Here is a 25,141-nt window from a genome sequence, read left to right as displayed (position 1 = left end):
CCCCTCTTGTATTTTGACATTTGAAAATTATTTTTTGGATTCCTTGAAAAGTTTAGAGCAAGAGAAAACGATATAAAAATTAAATGTCGGTAATTTAAAGAGCAGGAAGATGTTCACTTATTCTGTTATGGTCGTTTTATCATAATATTTCTTTATCTATGACATTTTACTTCTACTGAAATAATGATTTTCATTTTTCATATCATATATCTGAAATTACTTTATATAATTTTGTGATGTATTCTTGCAAAGAGATTATTTTGAAAATTACGTATATACTACACCAAAGAAAAACTTTAGTTTCACAATCGACGTATTGCTATGTACAATACGAGTACATAAACAAGTATCCAATGTGTGTTCGTTCACTGACATATCCCACGATTTTCTTGGTTTCAGTTCCTCTCGGTGTTTACCTCACTCTAGGAGGAGCAGTATCATCACGAGCGATCAGTCAACACCATTAGTAAAAACCTGTATAGAACTCATTGTCTTCCTTGAAACAAAGAAACGCTTCACATTTTGTGCAAGAAACCAATGTGAACTCACTGCATCCAAGAATCTTGCATCAGACTATTTTGATATTCCACTTAGGCCAGTCATCAGTTAATGTTTCACTTCTTCAAAAATAGTTTTTAGTGAGGTAAAACGAAATCCAAACTTTTATCATAATGCAGCGTGACGCGACCTCATTCCAGTCATCAGTAGATACCACTGTAAATCCATGAAGCAATTTATGTCATCATTGACATCGTAGCACACACAAAGACTTTAATATTACTTATCTAGACTCACAGAGCGCGCTGATGCTATGCGGAATATTGAACACTTTCGCGCATCGCCATGTTGCGGGCGCTTCAGCTTCGAATGCATGGCTAGCACGTGGTAATGTTTACAGACCCTTGCATGTTTTCGATTTGAATCATGCCTGTTAGTGGATCTGGTTTGGTATTATATGTGACGGAGTGATAATATATTGTCAAATATTTTCAAGGAATGTGGGAGCTGATACATTACGTTAGTTAAATTGACCGGCTATATTTGGCCTAAGGTTAGGCATTGCCTGTGGAATGGAACGATATTCACGAGGGTGAATTCGTGTGCAGCCTTCATTTGTACAGACTGCTATCAGAAGGGATCTGGTATTTCTTTTCACATGTGAGTAGAAATTGAACTGTTAAAAAATAACTTTCATTTACCATAATCGAGAACTATACAGGTTATAGGGTGGTTGATTCAGAGAACGCATGGACATGAAATTTAGAATATTTAGGCTTCTTTTTCTTGTTTTCCTTTTTCCAATTCATCGGGGATAATTGTTTAGAACTAAAAAGCTGTTCTGAAGAAGACTACATATTGTTCATACAAACTGTGTAGCGGTATTACAAATTTGATAAACCTGGGCATAGAATCCATAAGACATGATTGATACAACTTGTGAAAACCTTCTAATATTAGGGTAAGGTATTGCTTCAAATTATCAATTATTTGAAAAATTATTTATTATTATCGTGTGTCTTATTTTCTCCAATTTTTCCCACTTGTTTTATAATAAAAGAATACAATTGTTAATACGGTATTCCAGAAAAATCTGACTATATAAAGTCTAAACAAAGCTCATTACAATCTTTTCAATCCTAGTCTGCATTAGAAAACGCTAATCAAATTAACTTTTCACTATGATATTAATCTTTTTTGTTTGCAAATGCTTTACTTTCAATTTCATTTTATTTTCTTTCTGGTACAAATCATGGTGCTCATATTAGAGAAAAATTAGAACGCACTTTCAATTTTTATGTGCTCAGATATCGTTAATTCAGAATGAGTTTGTAAAAGTAGTAATATTTAAGAAGATAATATTATGAGGAGGGTTTTACATCTTAAGTGATAACATTCTTACTTAAGCCTAACCGGGCGAGTTGGCCGTGCGGTTACTACCGCGCAGCTGTGAGCTTGCATCCGGGATATAGTGGGTTCGAACCTCACTGTCGGCAGCCCTGAAGATGGTTTCCCGTGGTTTTCCATTTTCACACCAGGCAAATGCTGGGGCTGTGCCTTACTTAACGCCACGGGCTCTTCCTTCCCATTCCTAGGCCTTTCCTATCCCATCGTCGCCGTAAGACCTATCTGTGCCGGTGCGAGGTAAAGCAAATTGTAAAAAAATAAAACTTAAGCCTAAACCTCGCAGAGAAACTCAAACTAACCCTAGACATTAATTTCATTTTAAGAAATACACAACAGAAGACTAGCATAAGTGTAACGAATGTCAGGCAGCATTTACCTAAATCCAAATCACATAAACATGATAATTTAACTACTCATCCAATTACGTTATTTCATAACCAAACCAAACCAAACCCCATGGCACAACAGGCCCGAAAGTCCATGGCCTACCAAGCGACCGCTGCTCAGCTTGAAGGCCTGCAGATCACGAGGCGTCATGTGGTCAGCACGGCGAATCCTCTCGGCCGTTATGTCACCGTCAGATAGCTCCGCAATTGTAATCACGTACGCTGAGTGGACCTCGAACCAGCACTCAGATCCAGGTATAAATCTCTGACCTGGCCGGGGATTGACCCCGGAGCCTCCGGGTAAGAAGTAGACACGCTACCCCTACACCGCAGATCCGGCATTTCGTATTCAGAAAATGATAAAACATGTATCTGATTGTTTTAGAAAGATTTCTGCAGTCATGCACTTTCTAAACAATCTGTTCAGATAATTGAGTAAAATTTGCTGTTTGGCCGAGCGGTTAGGGGCACGCGGCTGTGAGCTTGCATCCAGGAGATAGTGGGTTCGAATCCCACTGTCGGCAGCCCTGAAGATGGTTTTCCGTAGTTTCCCATTTTCACACCAGGCAAATGCTGGAGCTGTACCTTAATTAAGGCCACGGCCGCTTCCTTCCAACTCCAAGGCCTTTCCTATCCCATCGTCGCCGTGAGATCTACCTGTGTCGGTGGGTCGTAAAGCCACTGGCAAAAAATTATATTGCTGTAATGACTTATCTGAGAGGAATCATAAGCTATTTACCTTTCATAGAAAGATTTCATTTCTCAGGTTTCCTTTTTTGTTGATATTGAAGATTATTGTTATCGGTACAGGAGTTTGCAGATATTTAATTTATGTGTTCTCCAGTCTGCTGAGAGATAGGTAATTTTTATCTCACTATATGTAATCATAGTTAAGCTGTAGACCGCTTTTTGAACATGTCTTCATATTTTCAATAAAGCTAAATAATTGTTGATCCTAGGTTTCTCAAGAGACAGATTGCCACGTGATTCTCGTTCTTTGAGTCTGGCCATCTTGCCATACGTACAATGTTCAAACACATCAGTTACTAACATGACCCTTATATTAAAGTGAGCGACATGATCATTTTCGAATTACCGCTAGTGTATTTTTGTAGTAGTGTATTTTTCAGTCTTATTAATCAGTCTGCTAATCTTTTAGCAAAGGATTTGTGTAGATTTTTCAGTTTTTATACAGAAGTATATTTTAATATTACCACAGTCTTTATATTATGTATATGTATTGCGTGTGTACACGGTAGTCGGTGTAGGCTGTCATTAATTTTATAAGGCGAATGTTTTCATGTGTGCGAAATGTAAGTTAAAGTATGAATTCCATACGATCTCTGCGTCAAACTGAGGAGCGCCCGCAACATGGCGGTACGAGCATGGACATGTCTTCCCCAGTCACAGGCTTCTGCGGAGCCAGCGGTGTGGGGCCTTGGGAACACATGGGAAGCTCAAAAAATTCCATCGAGAAGAGCCAACATTTTAAAATCTTTTTGCAGATATGCTATAGCATAAATCGAAGGTAGTGTTGGCGGTGGCGGTGTTTATTGTTTTAATATGTGAACTGACACTAAGAACACGACCAAGACCCACTGCGGTGGATTTGGTCAAAACTAGCAAAGACAGCCAGGAACTGGGCCCGGGCCTCTTACAGATAACACGCATATAAGAGACGCAAATAAATAAAAAATATAACAGGAATAAGGGCAAGAACATAAATGTATTATGAAGAGAAAATCAGAAAGGTCGCATAGGAGAAACAAGGGGCAAAAATCAAATAAATTAATCATACGTGGCCCATAATCAAAATACACAAGATTCACTCTTTATCACACCTTCACACTCGCTTACCTTGATAAAAGACGTGATGAAAAGTTAGGTAAAAGGGCTTGGCATCTACCATCATTAAATGAAGAACATAAATATAGGTGGGTACGAAGTATTTCTTTTATGCACGTCAGGTCTAAACAACCATAAGTTTAGGGAGTAACATCACCTTATCACAACATTCTCCCTTTCAATTCCTCAGGTACGACATAAAGCTCTCAACAATAAAAATCCACGTCCCCCGAGAATACAAGATCATTAAGTAAAAGAGCTTAAAACGGTAGAAGAGGGAAGGGTGCACCGAGTTCATAAAATTAAAACAAAGAGAAAATGGGAAATTACCATGGTTTCACGCCAAACAACTAAGATAAAATGAAAAGCCATCCCGCAAAGAATAAAACATATTAAACTAGAAAATAGGCAAAGAAAGTCAATCACGTCAATGTGAAGCGAAAATAAATAAATTAGACAAAAAAGTATCCCGGATCCAAGGGTCAGAACCACCCACGCTCACACAGAGACCAAGGGGTTAGGTCGCCGAATAAAGGGACGTATAAGAACTTCAACGCACAGCACATAACAAAATAAACAACCGCTCTCGAGCTCAGACAATATGTACCAGAAAGTGGTCCATCTTAAAAAGACGGAGTATCTCCAACACCAAAACACACAGAAACAGGCCAATCGCGTTGTTAGCTTGTATTCATACCACACCTATGTAGTGGATATGAATTATATAGAACACGCGATAAAATAATACAACATGAGCTCAAGCGGAATGCTAATGAAGCGACATGAGTAAAAGGTCTCGGACGGCACACAGCAAACAATCACACACACACACACACGAATCCGTATCACCTTCTGTTCTGTAAACAAACATAGCGAATCGGTAAAGGAAACTACCAAAAGGAGCGTGTCAAATCAAAGTTAACACATAAATAAATTAGAAACACACGTAATGAGGGAAACCTTTCTAACTCAACCATGGTGAACACAGAACGAAGCAATAATAAAACCAAAAGAAGATTAATGAAAAATAAAAACCTCAATTACATAAGCAAATAACATTCTCGAAAGGCCGAGATATGTACAAAGACATCTTGAATCTGTTAAAATATATTTTATATGCCACAAAGGCGACTTGGAAATCCAATCCTTCCATCTTCTCAAGTCAAAACCCCCCACACAACCAACCAGAAATATAACCCAACAAGACGGGGCAGAAAAGAAATGCTTTGAACTATGCTAACGCGTGAGATGCCGTCTACCGGAATAAGAAAATATTACGTAGTGGTAACAACACACGATGGGAAAGATTAACAGTTCACAATAGATACAAGAGTTCGCTAGGAACGTGAAGACTTCAGAAAAGGCAAACGTACCATAAAATGATATGGTGCGGTTGATATGGAATACAACTGGGCAGCCATCCTCTATTAACAGCAAAGAAGAGGTCAGACTTTCCGAAGCATCAAAGTATCAGCAGAAGAGGGCTGCGAAGGGCGTGAAAACGAATGATCCACATAAGTCTCGCAAATCTAACATCTTCAGGGTCGGAAAAGAACAAGAGTTGACTAAGGGGGGTCGGATAGGAAGGATGAAGGAGAATAGCCTGACAGAGTTAAGTGAAAGAAATGCGGGACTCAGAGGACCGATGGTTGACAATATATGCACCCGAGATGGAAGTCCCACGGTTCCTTTTCAGCCACCTTGTACGACAGGAAGGGGATACCGTGGATGTATTCTACCGCTCCTACCCACGTGGGGAATGAATTCAATGGTTAAGTGACAAGTTCTCGTGTACCTAAGTGACAAGTTCTCGTGAACCTAAATGACAAGATTTGGATACCTTTCATTGACGAGTTAGTTTTTGTAATTGCAACAGAGATGAGAGGCAGTGGGTTTAGTCAGTTATTGTTATTGTTGAGACGTTTTAGGAGATCAGAACATTGTAGTAGACTGCATCTTGTTTTCTTCCAGCTCGACATTATTAGGGCGCTCGACGCCTTGGCCTTCAACACCCACCTCCTCCCTCCCCTCATTCTTCGAGAGATCGTATCCCTTCCCTAAAGTAAGAGGTGACTAAAAGAGGCCCAAGTGGGTCTTAACATGGGATACAGGGTTGGTGACCACAGGGATCTTAGCCGAGTTCTGGCATTGCATCCACTTACTTGTGCCGACTTCCCATTGTCACTCTTGTTCTTTCCGACCTCGAAAGTATTATGTTGCAAATCCTAGGGAGTCTTTCATTTTCACACCATTCATTTTCAAGGTGTTGGACTCCTTCCAAATTTTTCCTATATCTAGTGTTAAGAGAGGATGGTCGGTTTCCCAGTTGTACTTCCTCTTAAACCATTAATCACCACCACTACCACCACCACCAAACAAAGTGGCGATGATGGCGGTTGTTGTCGTGATTGTTTTTAAAAGCTGCAGAAATCACGTGGTTGATTATGAATATGACTATCGGAATGAGAAGAAAAACATAAAATAAGAAAACAAAATAAGAAGAAAACCTACAACCTGTTTTCCAGTCCGTGAACGGGCCAGTGCTGGAGTGAATGAAGCCCCCAACTTACGGCGAGGATAGGAATTGTGCCGGTTGCCGAAGCCTGTCGCACTCCTCTGGGGCAATGATTAATGGCTGACAAATGAAATGATAGTGGAGAGTGTTGCTGAAATGAAAGATGGCAGGGAATACCAGAGTACCCGGGGAAAAACCTGTCCCGCCTCCGCATTGTCCAGCACATATCTCACATGAAGTGATCGGGATTTGAACCACGGAACCCAGCGATGAGAGGCAGACGCGCTGCCGCCTGAACTACGGAGGCTTCAACATAGAAGAACGATGACTCGAAGAATGAGAGGGGGAAAAAGAACCACAAAAGGGAGGCTAAAAGCCTTGACCTTGATATCGCCGAGTCGGAAAGAAACAAATCTGTGATGACGTAAAATATCATTTCTTTGTCTCTCCAGCTGCCACTCATCTCCATTAGAAGACAAAAACTAACTCATCAACGCCGAGTAAACAACTATTCTGTTCTAAAAACAACGTCCATCTCCAAAGGCTTTATGTCTCTGCTCAGTCTAGTGACAAGGTATGTATTATGTAAAACATTTCACCTTCACCTCGAGTCTCCGTTTAGAGTGCCAAATAGAATTGTGTAATGTGCTTCCTCCTTACAACATCTCAGAGTCAAAATTATTCCAGTGTCCGTGGATTACGAACTCGTAGCTGATTTTGGTATATCTGTGACTGACTTTTACCAGGCTCTCTTTCATATTACTGCTCTCTGGTCCAAATAATAATACCAAACCAAATCTCATGGCACTATAGCCCTTGAAGGGGCTTGGCCTACCAAGCGACCGCTGCTCAGCCCGAAAGCCTGCAAATTACGAAGTGTCGTGAGGTCAGCACTACGAATCCTCCTGCCCGTTATTCTTGGCTTTCTAGACCGAGGCTGCCATCCCTCCGTTAGATAGCTCCTCAATTCTAATCACGTAGGCTGAGTGGACCTCTAACCAGCCCTCAGGTCCAGGTAAAGATCCCTGGCCGGTAGTCGAACCCGTGGCCTCCGGGTAAGAGGCAGGTACGCTACCCCTACACCACGGGCCCGGCCCGAATATTAATAATATTTATTTATTTATTTATTTATTTATTTATTTATTTATTTATTTATTTATTTATTTATTTATTTATTTATTTATTTATTAAACATTGGTGAAGTTAGGGATCTTGGCTCTCTCTTATACTTGACCACGTAAATTACAATGAAATAAAGAAATACTACCATTCAATTAAATAGCTAAACGCGATAAGAAGTTAGAAAATACGTAGTAAGTAAAGCTAGTAATGCGCATCAAAGAGAAATATGAAGCAGTGATGAGAAACAATACATCATAATGAATACATACTAGGCCTGTACATAATACGTCATAAAACAAGTATGGCGTTAATGAATGGTTAGTTAAATTCTATGTATACGAATTAAAATCTAAATATTATACTCATATATGCTATCATTTGAAATATTATTATTAATAATAATGATAATAATATTAATGGGAAGGAAAGAATGCATGCTTAAAATGGTCCGAGGAGGGGAAAAGAAGGCATAGTGAGCATATGGAGGAGAATTGGAGGGAAAAGAAGGAACAACAAAGGATGAAGCATTGAAATTGTCACGTGGTGCAAAGAAGATCCTAACGGAGAAATAATAATAATAATAATAACAATAATATTAATAATGTGACAATATTACGTCTAGGAAAGAACTGCGTATTTTCATTGTGAAATCACAAAGCCACGTGCAGTACCATAATAGCGCAACCACGCAACATATCATGCATCACCGGTCACACGAAACAGTCAGTGGTGTTCAGAAGGAGATCTCTGCAAAGTTGTCGTGTGAATGGAGATAGTTCAAGAAAAGATGGTAGTTTCAAACAATTGTATATAATTTCAATATCACAATATTCTTCTTGTTCCCGTTTTCATACATATATCTATTACAATAAACGAATAAATAGTTTTATATCATAATGCTCGCCTTCGTCAGATTTCTGTCAAACCACAAGCGATGTCACATACTGCACTCAAATCTGAAATCGTTGAAAAACACGCATTACCTGTTTCCCAACTAGCTTGCCGTAACTCACGCACTGGCAACTCTTCCGACGTGATCGACTACAGTGGGAGCGACAAGCACGCCATAAGGGTTCTCGATTTTCATGGACTCATCACTGGAAATCGATGTCTACATCCACTAGCGAATCACTGCTGGTAATGCCTGCCCTTGTACGTGACCAGATGGCATCTTCACGCTTACGCTCGGTTTCTTCCTCTCCTGTAGAATCGGTTATGTTCGGCTCTGGTAATTGGCATCTTTTTCTTGGAATCACCACGAGATTATATTTGTTTTGTCGTTTTTGAAATTCCGCTTGTATAAACTCGCCGTATGTCTCAATATTGCCAAATATTTGAACTGTCGTTTATCCAACCCTTGTCCCGTTTCTCTTCAGAATCGGGTGTGAAGTGAGATGAGACTTCGTATCAAGTTTACGACCGGATGCCCTTCCTGGCGTCAACCTCATCAGATGACTTAATGAGATGAAATGAATAACGTGATATATGCTAGGAAGGGAGAGTGTGGAATCCGGTGCTGTGTTCCTATCGAATAGCGCCAAGGGGTCTGCTCAAGGCTGAACGTCGCCATCCGATAGACGAATCACCATCAACAGCGTCATATACCTTCACTCCATATAAACACTAGGGAGACGTTGGAAATTAATCCAGGCTTTTTGCACGCAATCTAGTGATATTCCATAACACAATCTCTCCTCATTCTGATGATCATTAAGTCTACAAGGTCTGACGCTGTGGTTAGCCGATTCGATCGTCAAATATTTGAACTAATTACTGTAATTTCTTTTCACAGTTCTTATAGCCTAACATTGATATAATTCCTTAAAATTGTTTTATAGCTTACTATGCTCTGCACGAAGAGAATTCCATTTCCCTTCGTTAACAGGTGTGTTCGCTACGCGCTTTCCATGAAGGCTGGCCACCTGTAACCGAACGCCCCGGAAGGGCATCGATGCTTCGTCATGATCTTGAATATTTTTTGAGAACCGTTCTTATTTAGAGGACTCATAGACGCTTACTCTGCGAATGTGTATACACAAATTGACTGAACTACGTGGATTTACTGTATATTTTACAATGCACCTTCCCTGATTTCGTCTCGCTTAACTTTTCAAAATGGCATTCCTATTTACAAGCTTATTCACATAAAAAGATTAACGCAAAAAATGCGGGAAATTCTAGGCCCAAATCTTACAGAAGAACAATACAGCTCAGAAACGAACAGGAAATGAAACAATATAAAGACATTCACAGTGGAATTAGAATGCACACACTAAAATTGCATGCACACACTAAAAGAATGAGCCCTGATAGACTCACGAAAGAAATACAATAGTTAAATTCTATGAAAACATGAGTAAACACCATGAAATGCATCGGAAAAATCGAAAACAACCTCAAATTTACAGGAATTACTCGAAAGAACATCCAAAATGGGGAGATATTTAGATCAAAAATTAAAATATGGCAAGTTGATCAACAGGGAAAATCAAAGAAAAGACAGAACCACTAGGACCGATGAGAAAAGAAAATACAACAAGAGGTGAAAGAAAAATGGCATAAAGGAAGTAAAACTACTCTAAGGAGGTAAGTAGGTACTTTGTGGAGTTCTGAAAGGGTTTATTCGCAAGTAATAATAATAATAATAATAATAATAATAATAATAATAATAATAATAATAATAATAATAATAATAATAATTTTGTATTATTTTGGCGTCACCTTTCCTCGTTCATAGTATATGGGCTGATGGAGCACACAGGGATAGGTTGGGACTTGATCGAGGGTTTAAGCCCCAATGCCTGTCTGTAGCCTCGCGCCGAAGTTAATAGAAATTCAAGTTACCGCAAGAAAATTCCATGTACGTTTGTGTTCTGATGCTGACTTGTGGAAATCTAGGTAACGTTATGAAGTATTATAATTAATTTGAACTAGATTATGACGGTAGTGGTGAAGTATTCGAACTAAACTACTACCAGTGTAGAAAAAGCGGGGGAATACCACGGTCAGAACAAGACGCCATGCTCTAAGATAGAATCGCTCAACTTTCACTTACCAGCACATCTTGTCTCATTTTTGTTTAAACGTTATTGAAAGTATATCTAGTTTAAATTTTTCTAAAATAGTTGAACGATAGCCATGGAGAATTTTCTGCACTTCAGCCCAACTCTACAACAAGACAATGTAAAGCAAAATAACTCGTATTATGCTTTACCCTGCATGGTAGCGAAGCCCGCCATACAACACTGTTGGGAGGAATGCTTCGAGTAGGAGAATTAACGTTTGGGCGCATTCGTCCTGTTACTGTAGCCAACATCATAATTCCGCACATTTATTCTGTTTGATATTACGAACACACAACATACTGAAAATAACAATTGAGCCACCCATTCGTAAAATATGTCCATGTAAACATTATTTGGGGAAGTGAGAAATACGCATTCTATGCTCTACATTGTAGACTGATAGGTGATTCCTGTTGTGCAATGCTCGCAAACACTTCTTGAAATGAAGTGCGAATGTATAAAACCTACCTCAAAAGTAAATTTCTAAAATACTGGCAATTATTTGGACATAACACATTTTAAAGCTGTACGAGGGAATGAACACAGTTTGCATATCTTTTCCTCTTTTGTTGACATAAGAATGATCTCGTATGATGGAACGTATCAACGACAGCTAACATGCCCCCTTATTAAACAGATTCTCGTACTGTTCTTTAACGTGAAACAAACTCGGCACATTCTGATGCCCCACTAAGTATGACCGAAAGTAATGTTCCACAATAAACATCTTCTCATCTATTGTGAGAATCAACAAACCACTGAATTCACAATATGTCAAATTATTAAATAAATGCTTCGTTACTACCTCATCATCAGATAGCTCCTCAATTATTCTCACGTAAGTTGAGTGTACCTCGAACTAGCCCTCATATTCAGGAAAAAATCCATGACCTAGCCGGGAATCGAACACGGGGCCTTCACGTAAGAGGCGGGCTTGTTACCAGCAGACCGCCAGGCTGGCCTTGCATTCATAGAGGTAAAATATATAACATGGCACAAAAGCGCTTTAGGGCCTTAACCTGCCAAGACGACTGCTGCCCAGGCAGATGATTTGCAGATAATGGAGTGCCACGCATCAGCGTCCCGGTTCGCTGCCTCTTGTATCGCACAGATCCTAAGTGGTCTCACGGGGCTGAGTGAAGCCCTAAGTGCAGAATTAGAAACCTTGGACTGGCCGGGAATCGAACAAGATGCCTCTGAGTAAGAGGCATGTACTGTATTATCCGCACACTTTATCTTGGTGCATTTGCGTACGGGGGTGAGGAGTAAGGAGGGAGCTGTCCCGGTATCGATAGTGCTGCCTGGTGCTGCCAACTGAATGAAAATGAAATCTGAATTGAATCGAAAATATGATCGATCGATATGAAATTTCTAAACCGTTATCATCTTAAGCCAACAACTATGTCACATACACATTATATAACATTATAAAACATTTCTCGATGCGAATCTTGTTCCTAGCATGAAATGTATACTTTGACTTTGTTGTGTAAACAACAACAGTACGGTACGTAAAGTGTACGCCAGATGTCGCACAACGATGCTTATGCGATTCATAGTTTTTGTTTCAAAGGTTGCCAGTACGAATCTCGAAGATCGCAGACGTCGACCGATTCAGCACTAGGGTGTAAATGCACCAAGATAAAGTGTGCGGATAGTACCTCTATACCACTGGGATCAATAAAAAAACACGTGTTTTTATTGCTTTCATTCCCCGCCCTGAAGGGGTGAAGTGGGCCACCCAGGGTATATTAGGGGTAAATTTGTTTTGTTTTGTGGATTTGTAGAGAGATTGAGTTTTTCTTTCTTCCTTCCTCCCCAATCCTGTTTCACGCACACACACACACACACACACACACACACACACACACACACACATATATATATATTCAGGAAAAAATCCATGACCTAGCCGGGAATCGAACACAGGGCCTTCACGTAAGAGGCGAGCTTGCTACCAGCACACCGCCGCCCGGCCTTGCATTCATACAGAGGTAAAATATGTCAAATGAGTATGTGTGTATGTAAAAATATGTAAAATATGTAAAATGTGTATGTGTGATGCGGTATAGAAGAGTTATATCTTAATTTTGCGTACACTATTTAAATATGGATGTGAAATAGATGGGCTGAACTTATGTTAGCACTGTGGCTTACTGACTACATTTGAAAAGGACTGAATTATACATGTAATGATAAATTATGCGCTTATATTTTACAAAATCACACTGAATGAAATACAAAATGGTAAGAGTGTGAGGTTAATGGTGAGGAGAGCCAGCAAGTTTTCTGAGTGCATATCTTATATTCGCTGCGACCATTACTGGAGGGGATGTATTACGGCGTGGGGGTGGGGGAATTAGGGATAAGGATTTACCTCGGTACAGTCTGTTCTTAAGGAGGCGGCCGGTCTGTGGGTTGGGTGGGGGTATGGTGGTAGTCAAGTGAGAATAGGATGTATGGGGTAGGGGGATTTGGGGGTATATGCATGATTTTGGGGCCTTTCCGAGGAATCTCTCATTGTTTTCATAAATTGTGATCATATTCTGAAATAATAGGTAGTCGAGTAGTTTCGGCAAAGATGCCATTATTTCTTTAATAATATCTGCCCGGATGCTCGTCTCTTTACATATAATTTTTACACTATTTTTTTCAGTAAAGCTCTGGAACCGCGTCATTATTTTGGCAAATTTACTTACGAATAAATTCAATTCTACAATTCCATATACTATTCCTAAAAAATCTGCCCCATACAAGTATTATGTTCAATGTACTGTGCTGGTCCTGGCCATTTCAAGTGGATTTTAAGCATGATATTCAACAGTTATGAAAATAGGAACCGTAATAAAGTGTCTTCCTGAAAAGTCATATGTGAATTAGGTAATCAAATAAACACATATCTTGAACTATCGCCTTTCTTACTTGTGTGACTGAGAGGAGAAGGCCCGGCCGATATAGCCGCCGCCCACAGCTTGGCTCCGGTCATGTACAGAGCGCGGTCAGCCCACAAAATAGATATGGAACTATAACTCCTGATAGCCACATTTCATCGTCTACTTCCACCGCTGCGCTATAATGTACCTAAGCTAAGGGGCAATCTTTCGGTTACACCTGTCAACCGTTAGCTTTAGACTGAAATAGTACTTGTAAATCATAAACCCCTCTAAACAACCCGATTACTATGAGTTATAAATAATGTTCAGAGAAATAAACAAAGAATATCGGAGGAAAATAATAACAATTTTATCTCCGAACCCGTTCTCTAAGGAAGAGAGGAAGCATGTTACTCAGTCTGTCAGAAGAGAAATATGGAATATACATGTAAATAAATAAATAAATAAATAAATAAATAAATAAATAAATAAATAAATAAACAAATAAATAAATAAATAAATAAATAAATAAATTTCCGCCTCTGAGGTGGAGTGGTTAGTGTGATTAGCTGCCACCCCCGGAGGCCCGGGTTCGATTCCCGGCTCTGCCACGAAATTTGAAAAGTGGTACGAGGGCTCGAACGACGTCCACTCAGCCTCTGGTGGTTAACTGAGTAGAGGGGGTTCGATTACCACCTCAACCATCCTCGAAGTGGTTTTCCGTGGTTTTCCACTTCTCCTCCAGGCAAATGCCGGGATGGTACCTAATTTAAGGCCATGGTCGCTTCCTTCCCTCCTCCTTGTCTATCCCTTCCAATCTTCCCATCCCCCTACAAGGCCCCTGCTCAGCATAGCAGGTGAGGCCGCCTGGGCGAGGTAGTGGCCATCCTCCCCAGTTGTATCCTCTGACCCAATGTCTCACGCTCCAGGACACTGCCCTTGCGGCGGTAGAGGTGGGATCCCTCGCTGAGTCCGGGGGAAAAACCAACTCTGGAGGGTAATCAGATTATGAATAAATAATAAATACATTTCTATAAATAAAATTTACAACGTGTCTGTACATTATGAAAATGATAATTTTATTTGCCTGAATATTTTTTTCATCTAACTTATTGTCAAGAAATCAGGGACCACCGGTTCAATGTTTGTCCGTATACTTGTTTGTTCGAGTGATGGTTGCAACAACAACAACAACAACAACAACAACAATAATGATAATAATAATAATAATAATAATAATAATAATAATAATAATAATAATAATAATAATAATAATAATAATCGTATGGACCCAGCTACCACGAGCAGACAGTTTGATTTGACACAATTTAGGCTGGCTACACGCCAGTTTCGACGTTCACTTTTACTCTATCAGATGACAGAGGAAGGTATCCCTGTTGAAAGACCTGTGGCTCAGTTTGACTAATTTTGTCAGCTAAACATTGAATGTGTCTGAAAATATATTTTACATATCGACGTCGTACGATGTGAAGTGTCGAATTGACTTTTTCCATGTCATGTAGATACACTTTTGTCTGTATACTACTGTATGTATCCTCCCTTTGCTGCGCGCTAGTGCGGCATCCCGCACGACCCAGATAAGATAAAGCGTGCGTCAGGCCCAGTGGGGTTATAGTGAGACCTGACGCTGTGGACGCTATTACGCATGCGCCAGCTTGCTCATTTCTTAGATCATGCCCCACGTAGAATGGGCTACGCTCCACTTTACATTGCGCCCTAAAGCGCAAGTACGCCTTTCGCAGCATTTCTTCAACAGATGGATTAAAATGGCTAAAGAGTCATGCACTATTGTTTGTTGGGACATGTATTGGCTGTTTTGAAACTGGAAGATCTTGGAATAATGGTTGTTGAAGTTCCGTACATATAGCTCAATTTTAAATAAATACCAGATAAATTTACACTTATTAGTGTTTTCTCATCATGTTATTGGGCATAAAATATTTAGTGCCTGCGTAGCTGACAACAATCGGTCTGAACCTAATACATTACATAGGTATTTTTTAATAAAAGTCAAAATGTTGACAAGGTCATTCAGTTATACTGGTATGAGATATCAAATCAAGGGTGGAAATCCTTCAGAAATACAATTATAGTTAACGAATTTGAACCAATGATCTCTAGAATTTGGAGGCAGTTACTCTAACACTGAATAGCAAAATAATAATAATAATAATAATAATAATAATAATAATAATAATAATAACAATAATAATAATAATAATAATAATAATAATAATACACCAGTGAAGAAGTACGAACAAGGATTTATACGAGCTGGATGCCGTGGTGAGAGGTCATATGTGTCCTTTATGGCAAGCGAATGCCGACACGTCTGAATCAATGATTTACTGGACAAGAGTGGTATGGTCAGTTTCACTGTACGGGACCTGAATCACTGAGCGTGCTACTCATTTGGGAGCGAGTGTAATAAAGTTATTGTCTCTAAGAAAGATAAAAGGAGAAAGATTACATGGCATGATCTGAAAAATAGTTCATCTTTTAAATCTACAAGTACTGGCATCAGTTAATAGATTCCTGAATTGCATTTTTTCACAGCACATCTACAACATGCATGCAATAATAAAGAATGAAGTGAACTGCACACAGGAGTCTCCTTCATGACGCGTTCTTTAAACAGTGATCAATGAAATGATGTAACAGCGTCATAAATGAAAGACCCTGTACGTATTCTGGATGATTTTTATGATCTTTGAGTTAATTCTGGATGTGGTAGGTCTGCAGACGGCCAGATGTTGAGGCACTACGCCAGATGTGACACTTACCCGTGAATCGGCCTCTTCCACTTTGCTGGCGTTCTCTTAAGTTATCCGCGGCAGCAAAGCGGAAAAAGACACACTCACAGGAAGAAATTCTTGGGTCTTCTTCTTTTGTTCTTGTCCTCTTTTAAGTACACTCTACAGTAACTCTACACTTGGAATATGCACATTTTATGTTAGAAACTAAAACAGCATGCGAAAATATTACACATACAACAATCTATTAATATAATATTGTCCTTTCATGCGAGAGGAATTCACATAGAATGGGTTTGAGTTCTAATACAAGTACGATTAAATGCCGGTCGAACATCGCACAGTTCAAGTTCTGGATCACTGATGCTAACCGTCATTTAATCACATATCACAATCACATTGCCATGCAAAACTTATTTACACACAATTGAACGACATTATAATGACATTGTATAATAATTGCAATATCTGGCTACCAGTATTCAGCCATAACCCATAACCACTCACATCTACGAAAGGAAAATGCTCTACTACATTATGGTAAAGTCTAAAGTCAAACCACGCGGACAAACAATAAACAGTCAACTCCGTGTTGGACAACCAGCTATTAGGACAGCCAGATTGTTGATTGAGAACAAGTTCAGACTAATTTTGGACTGAACGTATATATGGTATTCTGTTATACGTGGTAAAAGGACAGATTAGGACATACAAGATTGTTTGATGTAGTCTTGTACAGAAACATTAGTTGGAAATTCAAACTTGGTTTAACATCAATTGACTATGGCCAGTGTATATCACGCTGTACAAAATCGTCTTCAGAAGCGATTCTGTAACTTGCAAATTTCTCTTCTTTAGAAAAAAATCTTGTTTTGGTGAGTAGTCCTTAGATCTTCCACGACTGGTTATGTTCTAAGTAAAAAAAAAAATTCACTTACTTCACTTCCTTTAAGATTCAATTGCTTAATTCGGAGGTTTCCAGTGTGTCACGAAATGTTGGTATTTAAAAATAATGTTTTTACCGTTGAGAAAGTATCAATAGAACGCATTTTAAATTTACTATGAAGCCTTTAATACGGTCATTATTTTTGAGTCAAACTATACCAAAGAGAAGTGACCGCCTGCAATAATGGTGAGTTGACCTTTCAGCCTGGCGATAAAAATTCCAATGAAAGTAAAGAACTCCAATGATAATAATATACTTTACTCTTCCCTCTTAGCAATACATCGAGTGTTAAGGACCTTCCGAGCAGATTGGCGGGTTTCAGTTGGTTCGTGGTAGCAAATAACAGTGCATTTAATTTATTTCAGTTTTATCACATTCAAATTTTTAAATCGAAAACGACGAGCTGAAAAAATAGGGTTGGGTGTGAACAATCACACCAGTGTTAGTTCTGTACCCGAGAACCAAACCAACGTAAGTCACATTTTATGAATTTTAGAGCCATATAAACGTAAGTCCACTGTCATTTTATTTTTATGGCATTAAAATAATAATGAACCATTTTAAGTGTAAATTATATTATTGAATGTGTTCAGTGATCAAAATTGCACAAAATATATCAAGAACAATGATGATCATTTATTGTCTAAGTCACAATGCAGCAAAAATGCTTTTCAACTGACGTTTTTCCTCTAAGCTGTAAAATGGCTAAAATGTGACTTCCGTTGGCTTAGCTCTCTGGTACAGATCTGCACATGTATTTAGTTTCTCTCTTCTTTAATAATAATAATAATAATAATAATAATAATAATAATAATAATAATAATAATAGACTAATAAGAATGATTTTGTCACTTAGCCGTCAGCTTGCATTCGAGAGATAGTGGGTTCGAACCTCAATGTCGGCACATCTGTACATACTACCCGTGAGAGCTAAACCAACGAAAGTCTCGTTTTAGTCATTTTACAGGAGAGAGGAAAAAGGTCAGTTGTAGAGTATTTTTGCTGCATTGTGACTTAGGCAATAAATGTTCATCATTGTTCTTGATATATTCTGTGTAATTTTGATCACTGAACACATTCATTAATACTAGCAGTTTCCCGCTGGCTCCGCCCGCAATGTACAAAGTATGGTGTTGTATTTGCGGATGTATTTGCAAAGTTTCGAGTTAATGAAATAAAGCACATGATCTTCTATGGTAATAGAATGTAATATTATGTCAACATAACACTTGAAAATACATCACACAAAGAAATTGAATTAAACGTTCCTTGGAACAACACTACGCGCCGAACTGTTAAAAAGTCCTTCAAAGATCTTCGTCATGGAGACAAGTGTACTCATAACTTTTCTCAGAATCTACCAATTTAAGTACGTATTACCTCAAAAGAAAGCTCTTGATCCTCTGAGTGTTTTTAGACCAAAACATACTGCGTACCTCAATTAGAACAAAAGATATGATTGCTTCAATGAGAAAAAATGTTGAAGAAATGAGACGTCAAATTGAATGTGCACTCATAACTTTCCTCAGAATCAACCAATTTGAATAGTTAAGAGCTGAAATGAAAGAGCTTGATCCGCTGAGTGTTCTGAGGCCAAAATGAACTCCATGCCTCAATTAGAACCAAAGATATGATTGCTTCAAGAAGACAAAAAATTGAAAAATCAAAACATATGAGGAAGGCGGGAGTAAAGAGATTTATAGTACCTGATGACAAATCTATGCATGAATACCTTTCAGTAAAAAAATAATGAAGGAAATCGACCGGTTATAATGTCCGGACTGAGTGACTTTAGTTTTCATAAAAAATTTAATATGTAGATAATTTACACTTAAAATTGTTAATTATTATTTTATTGCCATAAAAATAAAATGACAGTGAACTTACGTTTAAGTGCTAAGTTTCATAAAATGAATGAAATGCGACTTATGTTGGTTTTGCTCCTAGGTATAGAGTTCAAGCAATGTGAGCGGAAATTATCTTCAGTATATTCAGAAAAGACGTACCGTGCTTCGTAAATACAGTGATGAAATTTTGCAATATGGTTTTACGTGGCATAGAGATGAACATAAACAGAATCCTGCGCGCCTTATATGCGGAAGTGTTTTGTCAAATTAGTCCATGGTGTCGAATGGACGTTTAGAATGTAATCATGCTACTGTAGCTTTAGAATCAAAACAATATGTTTAAAGTCTTTCGAAGACAGAATAAATCCTCTATTGCGTTAATAAAACGCATTTCTGCTCCTGACTGAGCGTTAGATGCTTCGTATGTAGTCTCAGAGTTAATAGCCCAACAGAAAGAACCGCATAATGCATGTCAGCTCTTCAGTCCCATTTACTGATGCGTGCTCGGGGATGAGGTGAGATGAGATTTTATAGCATTTTTACGCCAGGTACCCTTCCTAACACCAACTCAGTTGAGGAGCTAATTGAGATGAAGTGAATGTTGTTGAATGAAATTGGGTAAGGAGGTGGAAGGAATCAGCTGTGGCCTATCCCGGCATTTGCCTTAAAGTGAAAATGGGAAGCCACAGAAACTCATCCTTAGGGCAGCCGACGGTGGGTTCTCCCGAAAGCAGAGCTTAGTTCCGTGAGCCGTAGCGCATTAACACGCGCGGCCACTCCGCTCTGTAGAAAGAACCTCATAAAATAGGGGGTAAACTAATAATACTAGATGCAAAAAAAACAAAGAAGAATTATTTTGTGATTCTATGGAAATTTCTATTATCGGATAACACCTTCAGCAGCAGAATGAAGGAAATGTCAGATGACACTGAAGTGAATGTGAATAGTAATTAGAGGGATGTTGTGTTTGCTCTGCGTTTTGGACGAACGTACTGACATACGTGGTAAACGCCATTTAACAAGTTTTATTAAGTTTGAATATAATTTAGATATCAATGAACAATTTTTTTACTTTGCCAAGAACTGAAGGCTAGAAAAAAGCAAACCTTTACATGAATCTTAAAATCAAAACTGCCAAAATTTGCAAATATATTTCATTCTTGCAAACATGTTTTAATGAAAACGTAACTCCGAAATTTGCACGAGAAAGGAAGATGTTTCTTTCTAAATTTGATGAACACGAATTAAAGTTGAAATTAAGTTTCTTTATAGAAATAAGTCTTTTCTCAGTATTAAACTATACGATGCACACCTAAAAACGCCTCTTCTTCTAGCCCCATTAAAATGGATTTCTTTTCAAAATCACACCAACCACAAGCTGTTTCAAATATTTTCTCAGAGACAGGGAACGCAGATCAAAAACTACGATAAGCATTAAACAGGTGGACCTATCAATAAATTATTTTACAAGAATTGAATCTCTGGACATTATATTGTCAATATAGAACAAATATCAAATTTATACGTTGTATTTATGACTGTGTTAATACCATTACTTCGTTGTACATATATGTACTTGGAAAACTGCACTTTTCTTTCCACTGAAAAAGCAGCCACATTAACAGAAGAAAAAAAATATCTATAGTCTCGTGAGGAAAGTGAACTCTATAATGATTACAACTCTTATACAGAGGGCGTTAATTATGAGATATGTTCAAGGTTTTCTTAAATAGAATGTGTTACGTACGGCTATTGAAATGAAAAAAAATATATGGAAGAACAAGACTAATCTAGGGTGTTTCAAAAGCTTTCTGATGGGAAACGAGCATGCCAATTTATTGCTGCATACGGAAACGCGTTGGCTTTCTAGGGGACGAAAAGCAGCCAGCATATGCAAGATTTTTGGAAGATATAATTGTGAGAACAAGATGTATATTGAAGCTGAAATGCTCCAGTTATATTTTAGTTTATAACAACAGTTTATTTCGCACCTATTCGGATAATCTGACATTTTAGCTACAATATTCGACTTACCTCTCCCAGAGTATGAAACCATCGTCATCGATCGTAGGCACAACATGCTGCGGGTTCATCTGGAACAGAGGACAGAAATTAGCTTTAAAACTTCATTCAGGATAGCATGAGGGAGATTATTTTGTTATAGTCAGTGTGTGTCGTAATTCAGGAAACCGGAGCAGGACGTTGTGAATGACAAGCAGTAAAATCATACAACTCAAAAGGTAAACGCTGAAGAAAACCCATATCCATGTAGGCCATGAAGTCCCTTGTAGGAGTGGAAAGCAAAGGCTTCGGCACCAAGTAGTAGAGAGTGGTTGTCTCTATACCCGCCTCCAGGAAATAATCCGGTGCTCATTTTTGGTGTAGTCTGAGTGAAACCCAGGGCCATGTGTGTCTGCACAAGTGGAAATTTTATTTTTAGACTACATGACGAGGAAGTGAGGACGGGAACACCATTAAGAAGATGTATTGGAACCAAGCAGCTCACATCAAAATTGGAGACAAGAGAGTACGATACAAAAAATTTGTGAGACAATGTTGCATCATCTCTCCAACTTAACTCTGGAGGCATTTTTCCAATTCCTTTTCATGAATTTGACAAAGGAATATTTTTAATACAGTTTTTACAATTTGACACAGACAGGTCCTATGGCGACGGTGGGATAGGAAAGCACTAGAAGTGAGAAAGAAGCGGACGTGGCCTTAATTAATGTCCCCAGCTTTTGTCTGGTGTGAAAATGGGAAACCACAGTAAACCATCTTCATGGCTGCCAACAGTGGGGTTCGAACCCACTATCTCCCAATTGCAACCTCACAGCTGCACGCTCCTAACCACACGGCCAACTCGCTCGGTATAATTATTATTATTATTCGCAGCAAAGTTCTCCAGCATTGCACCTCTCCGCTAGTCAATGATTACTAAATGCAAAATACTGTGGGTAGCGTTTGGTACGTCATTCAGCAATACCAACCTCGCAGCGTTACCACAACTTGTCTCAAAATTTCCTGGTCACACTGTCCCACCAGACTGACCCGAGATCGAACCCGCCAACTCGGGCTCAGAAGGCCAGCACTCAACCGTCTGAGTCACTCAGGTAGGAGGAAATGAAATTAGAAATTCTCTTTGGTTTTCTCGATCGTAAAATACAGTGCTCTTAGACAAAATGTAATAATAATAATAATAAATTTGCCATGATTTAAGGACTCTATTGTTTCGTTTTCATTTCGACCATTAATTTTGGAATGGCAAATATTGCTATAAATAAATCAAATGTGTAGATGTTTTACGTCAGTTCTCCAACTCGAGTTGGTCATTAAAAGAACAAGAAGGATGTTCAGTAACAACAACTGGTCGTTAATCTGTTACAAACGTTCCGTCTGCCAAGTGCTCCTTGAACTTCTGCCATGGGTTTTCCACATTGCCATCAGAAAACTGTTTTCACATTACTGGAACTCTTCACAGAACGTTTACAACACCCTTTTGACGAACGTTGACAATAAATTTTAGCCAATAAAAAACAATAAGGAAGGTTGGATAAAATTCTTAGGAGAACATAAACGTCGGGACATCGCGTGTTGATACATACGGCCTCCACAGCGACAGGGTGGTCAAAGAAAGGAAGGAACATCAGTTACACTATTTTAAACTGTTGTTGATAGGAGCTGAGCTTTCCCCTTTGTCATTCTCCTCCCTCGACGATGTTCTCTTTTTGTAATAATATATTAAGCACTTTCCGATTATTTTGTCTTAATGACAGGCTGTGTTGAATACTTGTAATCTTGAAAGGAAATGGAGTATGGCAATATCGAAATCAGACTTTCGGTTGGAAAAAAAAAAAAAAAAAAAAAAAAAAACAAACAGAAGGGGATTGAAGGGAAGTCGGAAATGAAACTGGTGGACACAAAAAATCGTGGTATTGGTTATTGTTTTAAGTGAGTGTTACCAAAAAGGCAGCTCCGTCTGTGGATCAGTGGTAGATCCAAATATTCAGGGTTCATATACGATAGAGGCAGTCGGAATTTTGAATTTTTGAATTTTTCATCACCCCATGTGGTACGATGTCGGCATGTAAAGGATTTCTGACGACACATTTGGAGTTCACCAAACAATATTAATTAAAACTCAGCCATGGACGCCCAAGAGAGATTCCGTTTACTTTGCCATCCAGTGGACCTAGAGTAAAACGGAACGTCGTAATTGACGATCAGGCAGCCAGATGGCGTCAAATTAAAATACCTGCACACGGTAGCTGAACGATTATTATTATTATTATTATTATTATTATTATTATTATTATTATTATTATTATTATTATTATTATTATTACCGGGCGAGTTGGCCGTGCGGTTAGGAGCACGCAGCTGTGAGCTCACATCCGGAAGATAGTGGGTTCGAACCCCACTGTCGGCAGCCCTGAAAATGGTTTTCCGTGGTCTCCCATTTTCACACCAGGCAAATGCTGGGGCTGTACCTTAAATAAGGCCACGGCCGCTTCCTTCCCATCCCTAGGCCTTTCCTGTTCCATCGTCGCCAGAAGACCTGTCTGTGTCGGTGCGACGTAAAGCAACTTGTAAAAAATTATTATTATTATTATTATTATTATTATTATTATTATTATTATTATTATTATTATTATTATTATTATTATTATTATGATTATTTCTGACTTTTCCTTAATACCTATGGGGGGATGTATTGATTCTTGTGTGTTTCTGTGATAGTTGCGTCGGCGGATACAGAGTGGGTCTCTGCCCACAAGTGGCCACGGCTGGTCCGTGATCCGATAGCTCTGCACTCCGAACGGCCAACCGAGCAGAGAAGAGGTGACCACGTCTCTAGCGTGGCTCTACGCCTCTGTATTCGGGAGATGGAGAAGGGCTGGTTCCCACCGTCGGCTGTCCTGAGAATGGTTTTCCGTGGTTTTTCATTCTCCTGCACTAAGGGGAATGACAGGAAACTTCCTAGTACAGGCCACGGCCGACAACCCTCTCACATTCACCGCACATATCCTTCTCCGATACAAATCTCCTGGCCTGAGAGATGGCGTCACAGTCTAAGAGTCCCGCCTCCCCCTTCAGGGGAGGAATGAAAATATGTAGTAGTAGGCTGTGATAGTTGGTAGTGTGATGTGTTGTATGTATATTATATTAAGACGATCACAAACATTCAGTCCCCGAGCTCAAGAAAGTAACCAAAAGTGGTTAAATTTCCGGCCAGGCCGTAAATCGAACCCAGGGCCCACTGAACTGAATGCTGACCATTCAGCCACGGATCCAGACTATTACGCCTATTATTATTATTATTATTATTATTATTATTATTATTATTATTATTATTATTATTATTATTATTGTCCCGGGGGTACACCTTCTCCGGCCAGTTAAATTGCACGCCTTCTATAAGGCCATCTATGTAATCTAACTTAAACTGATGCAATACCAAATATTTTTGTTTCCAACCGTTAGATGCTCCCCCTAATGGGTCGAACTCTAACCCCCGCCCATGGCACTACAGCTATGAAGGGCCTTGGCCTACCAAGCGACCGCTGCTCAGCTCAAAGGCCTGCAGATTACGAGGTGTCGTGTGGTCGGCACGACGGATCCTCTCGGCCGTTATTCTTGGCTTTCTAGACCAGGGCCGTTATCTCACCGTCAGATAGCTCCTCCATTGTAATCATGTAGGCTGAGTGGACCTCGAACCAGCCATCAGGTCCAGGTAAAAATGTCTAACCTTGTCGGGAATTGAACCCGGGGCCTCCGGGTACGAGGCAGGCACGCTACCCCTACACCACGGGGTCGGCAGGGTCGAACTCTAATCGATTTATTAAGAAATTTGTATTTTCAC

General features: G+C 39.2%; 1 protein-coding gene across 2 annotated transcripts in view; it reads right to left on the bottom strand.

Moving 5' to 3' along the window:
* LOC136879204 (glutathione S-transferase D7) overlaps positions 1-25,141 on the bottom strand; it is a 310,220-nt gene that overhangs the window by 174,979 nt on the left and 110,100 nt on the right. For both annotated transcript variants that reach the window (XM_067152999.2, XM_067153001.2), the window contains one exon: positions 21,313-21,371. In XM_067152999.2, coding sequence (XP_067009100.1) covers positions 21,313-21,371 — 59 coding nt within the window. The remainder of the gene's footprint in view (positions 1-21,312; positions 21,372-25,141) is intronic.

This window comes from Anabrus simplex, chromosome 8 (genome assembly GCF_040414725.1).
Source record: "Anabrus simplex isolate iqAnaSimp1 chromosome 8, ASM4041472v1, whole genome shotgun sequence".
Lineage (NCBI taxonomy): Eukaryota > Metazoa > Arthropoda > Insecta > Orthoptera > Tettigoniidae > Anabrus > Anabrus simplex.
The sequence above is the reverse complement of the archived record's forward strand: the minus strand, read 5'-3'. Positions and strand labels throughout refer to the sequence as shown.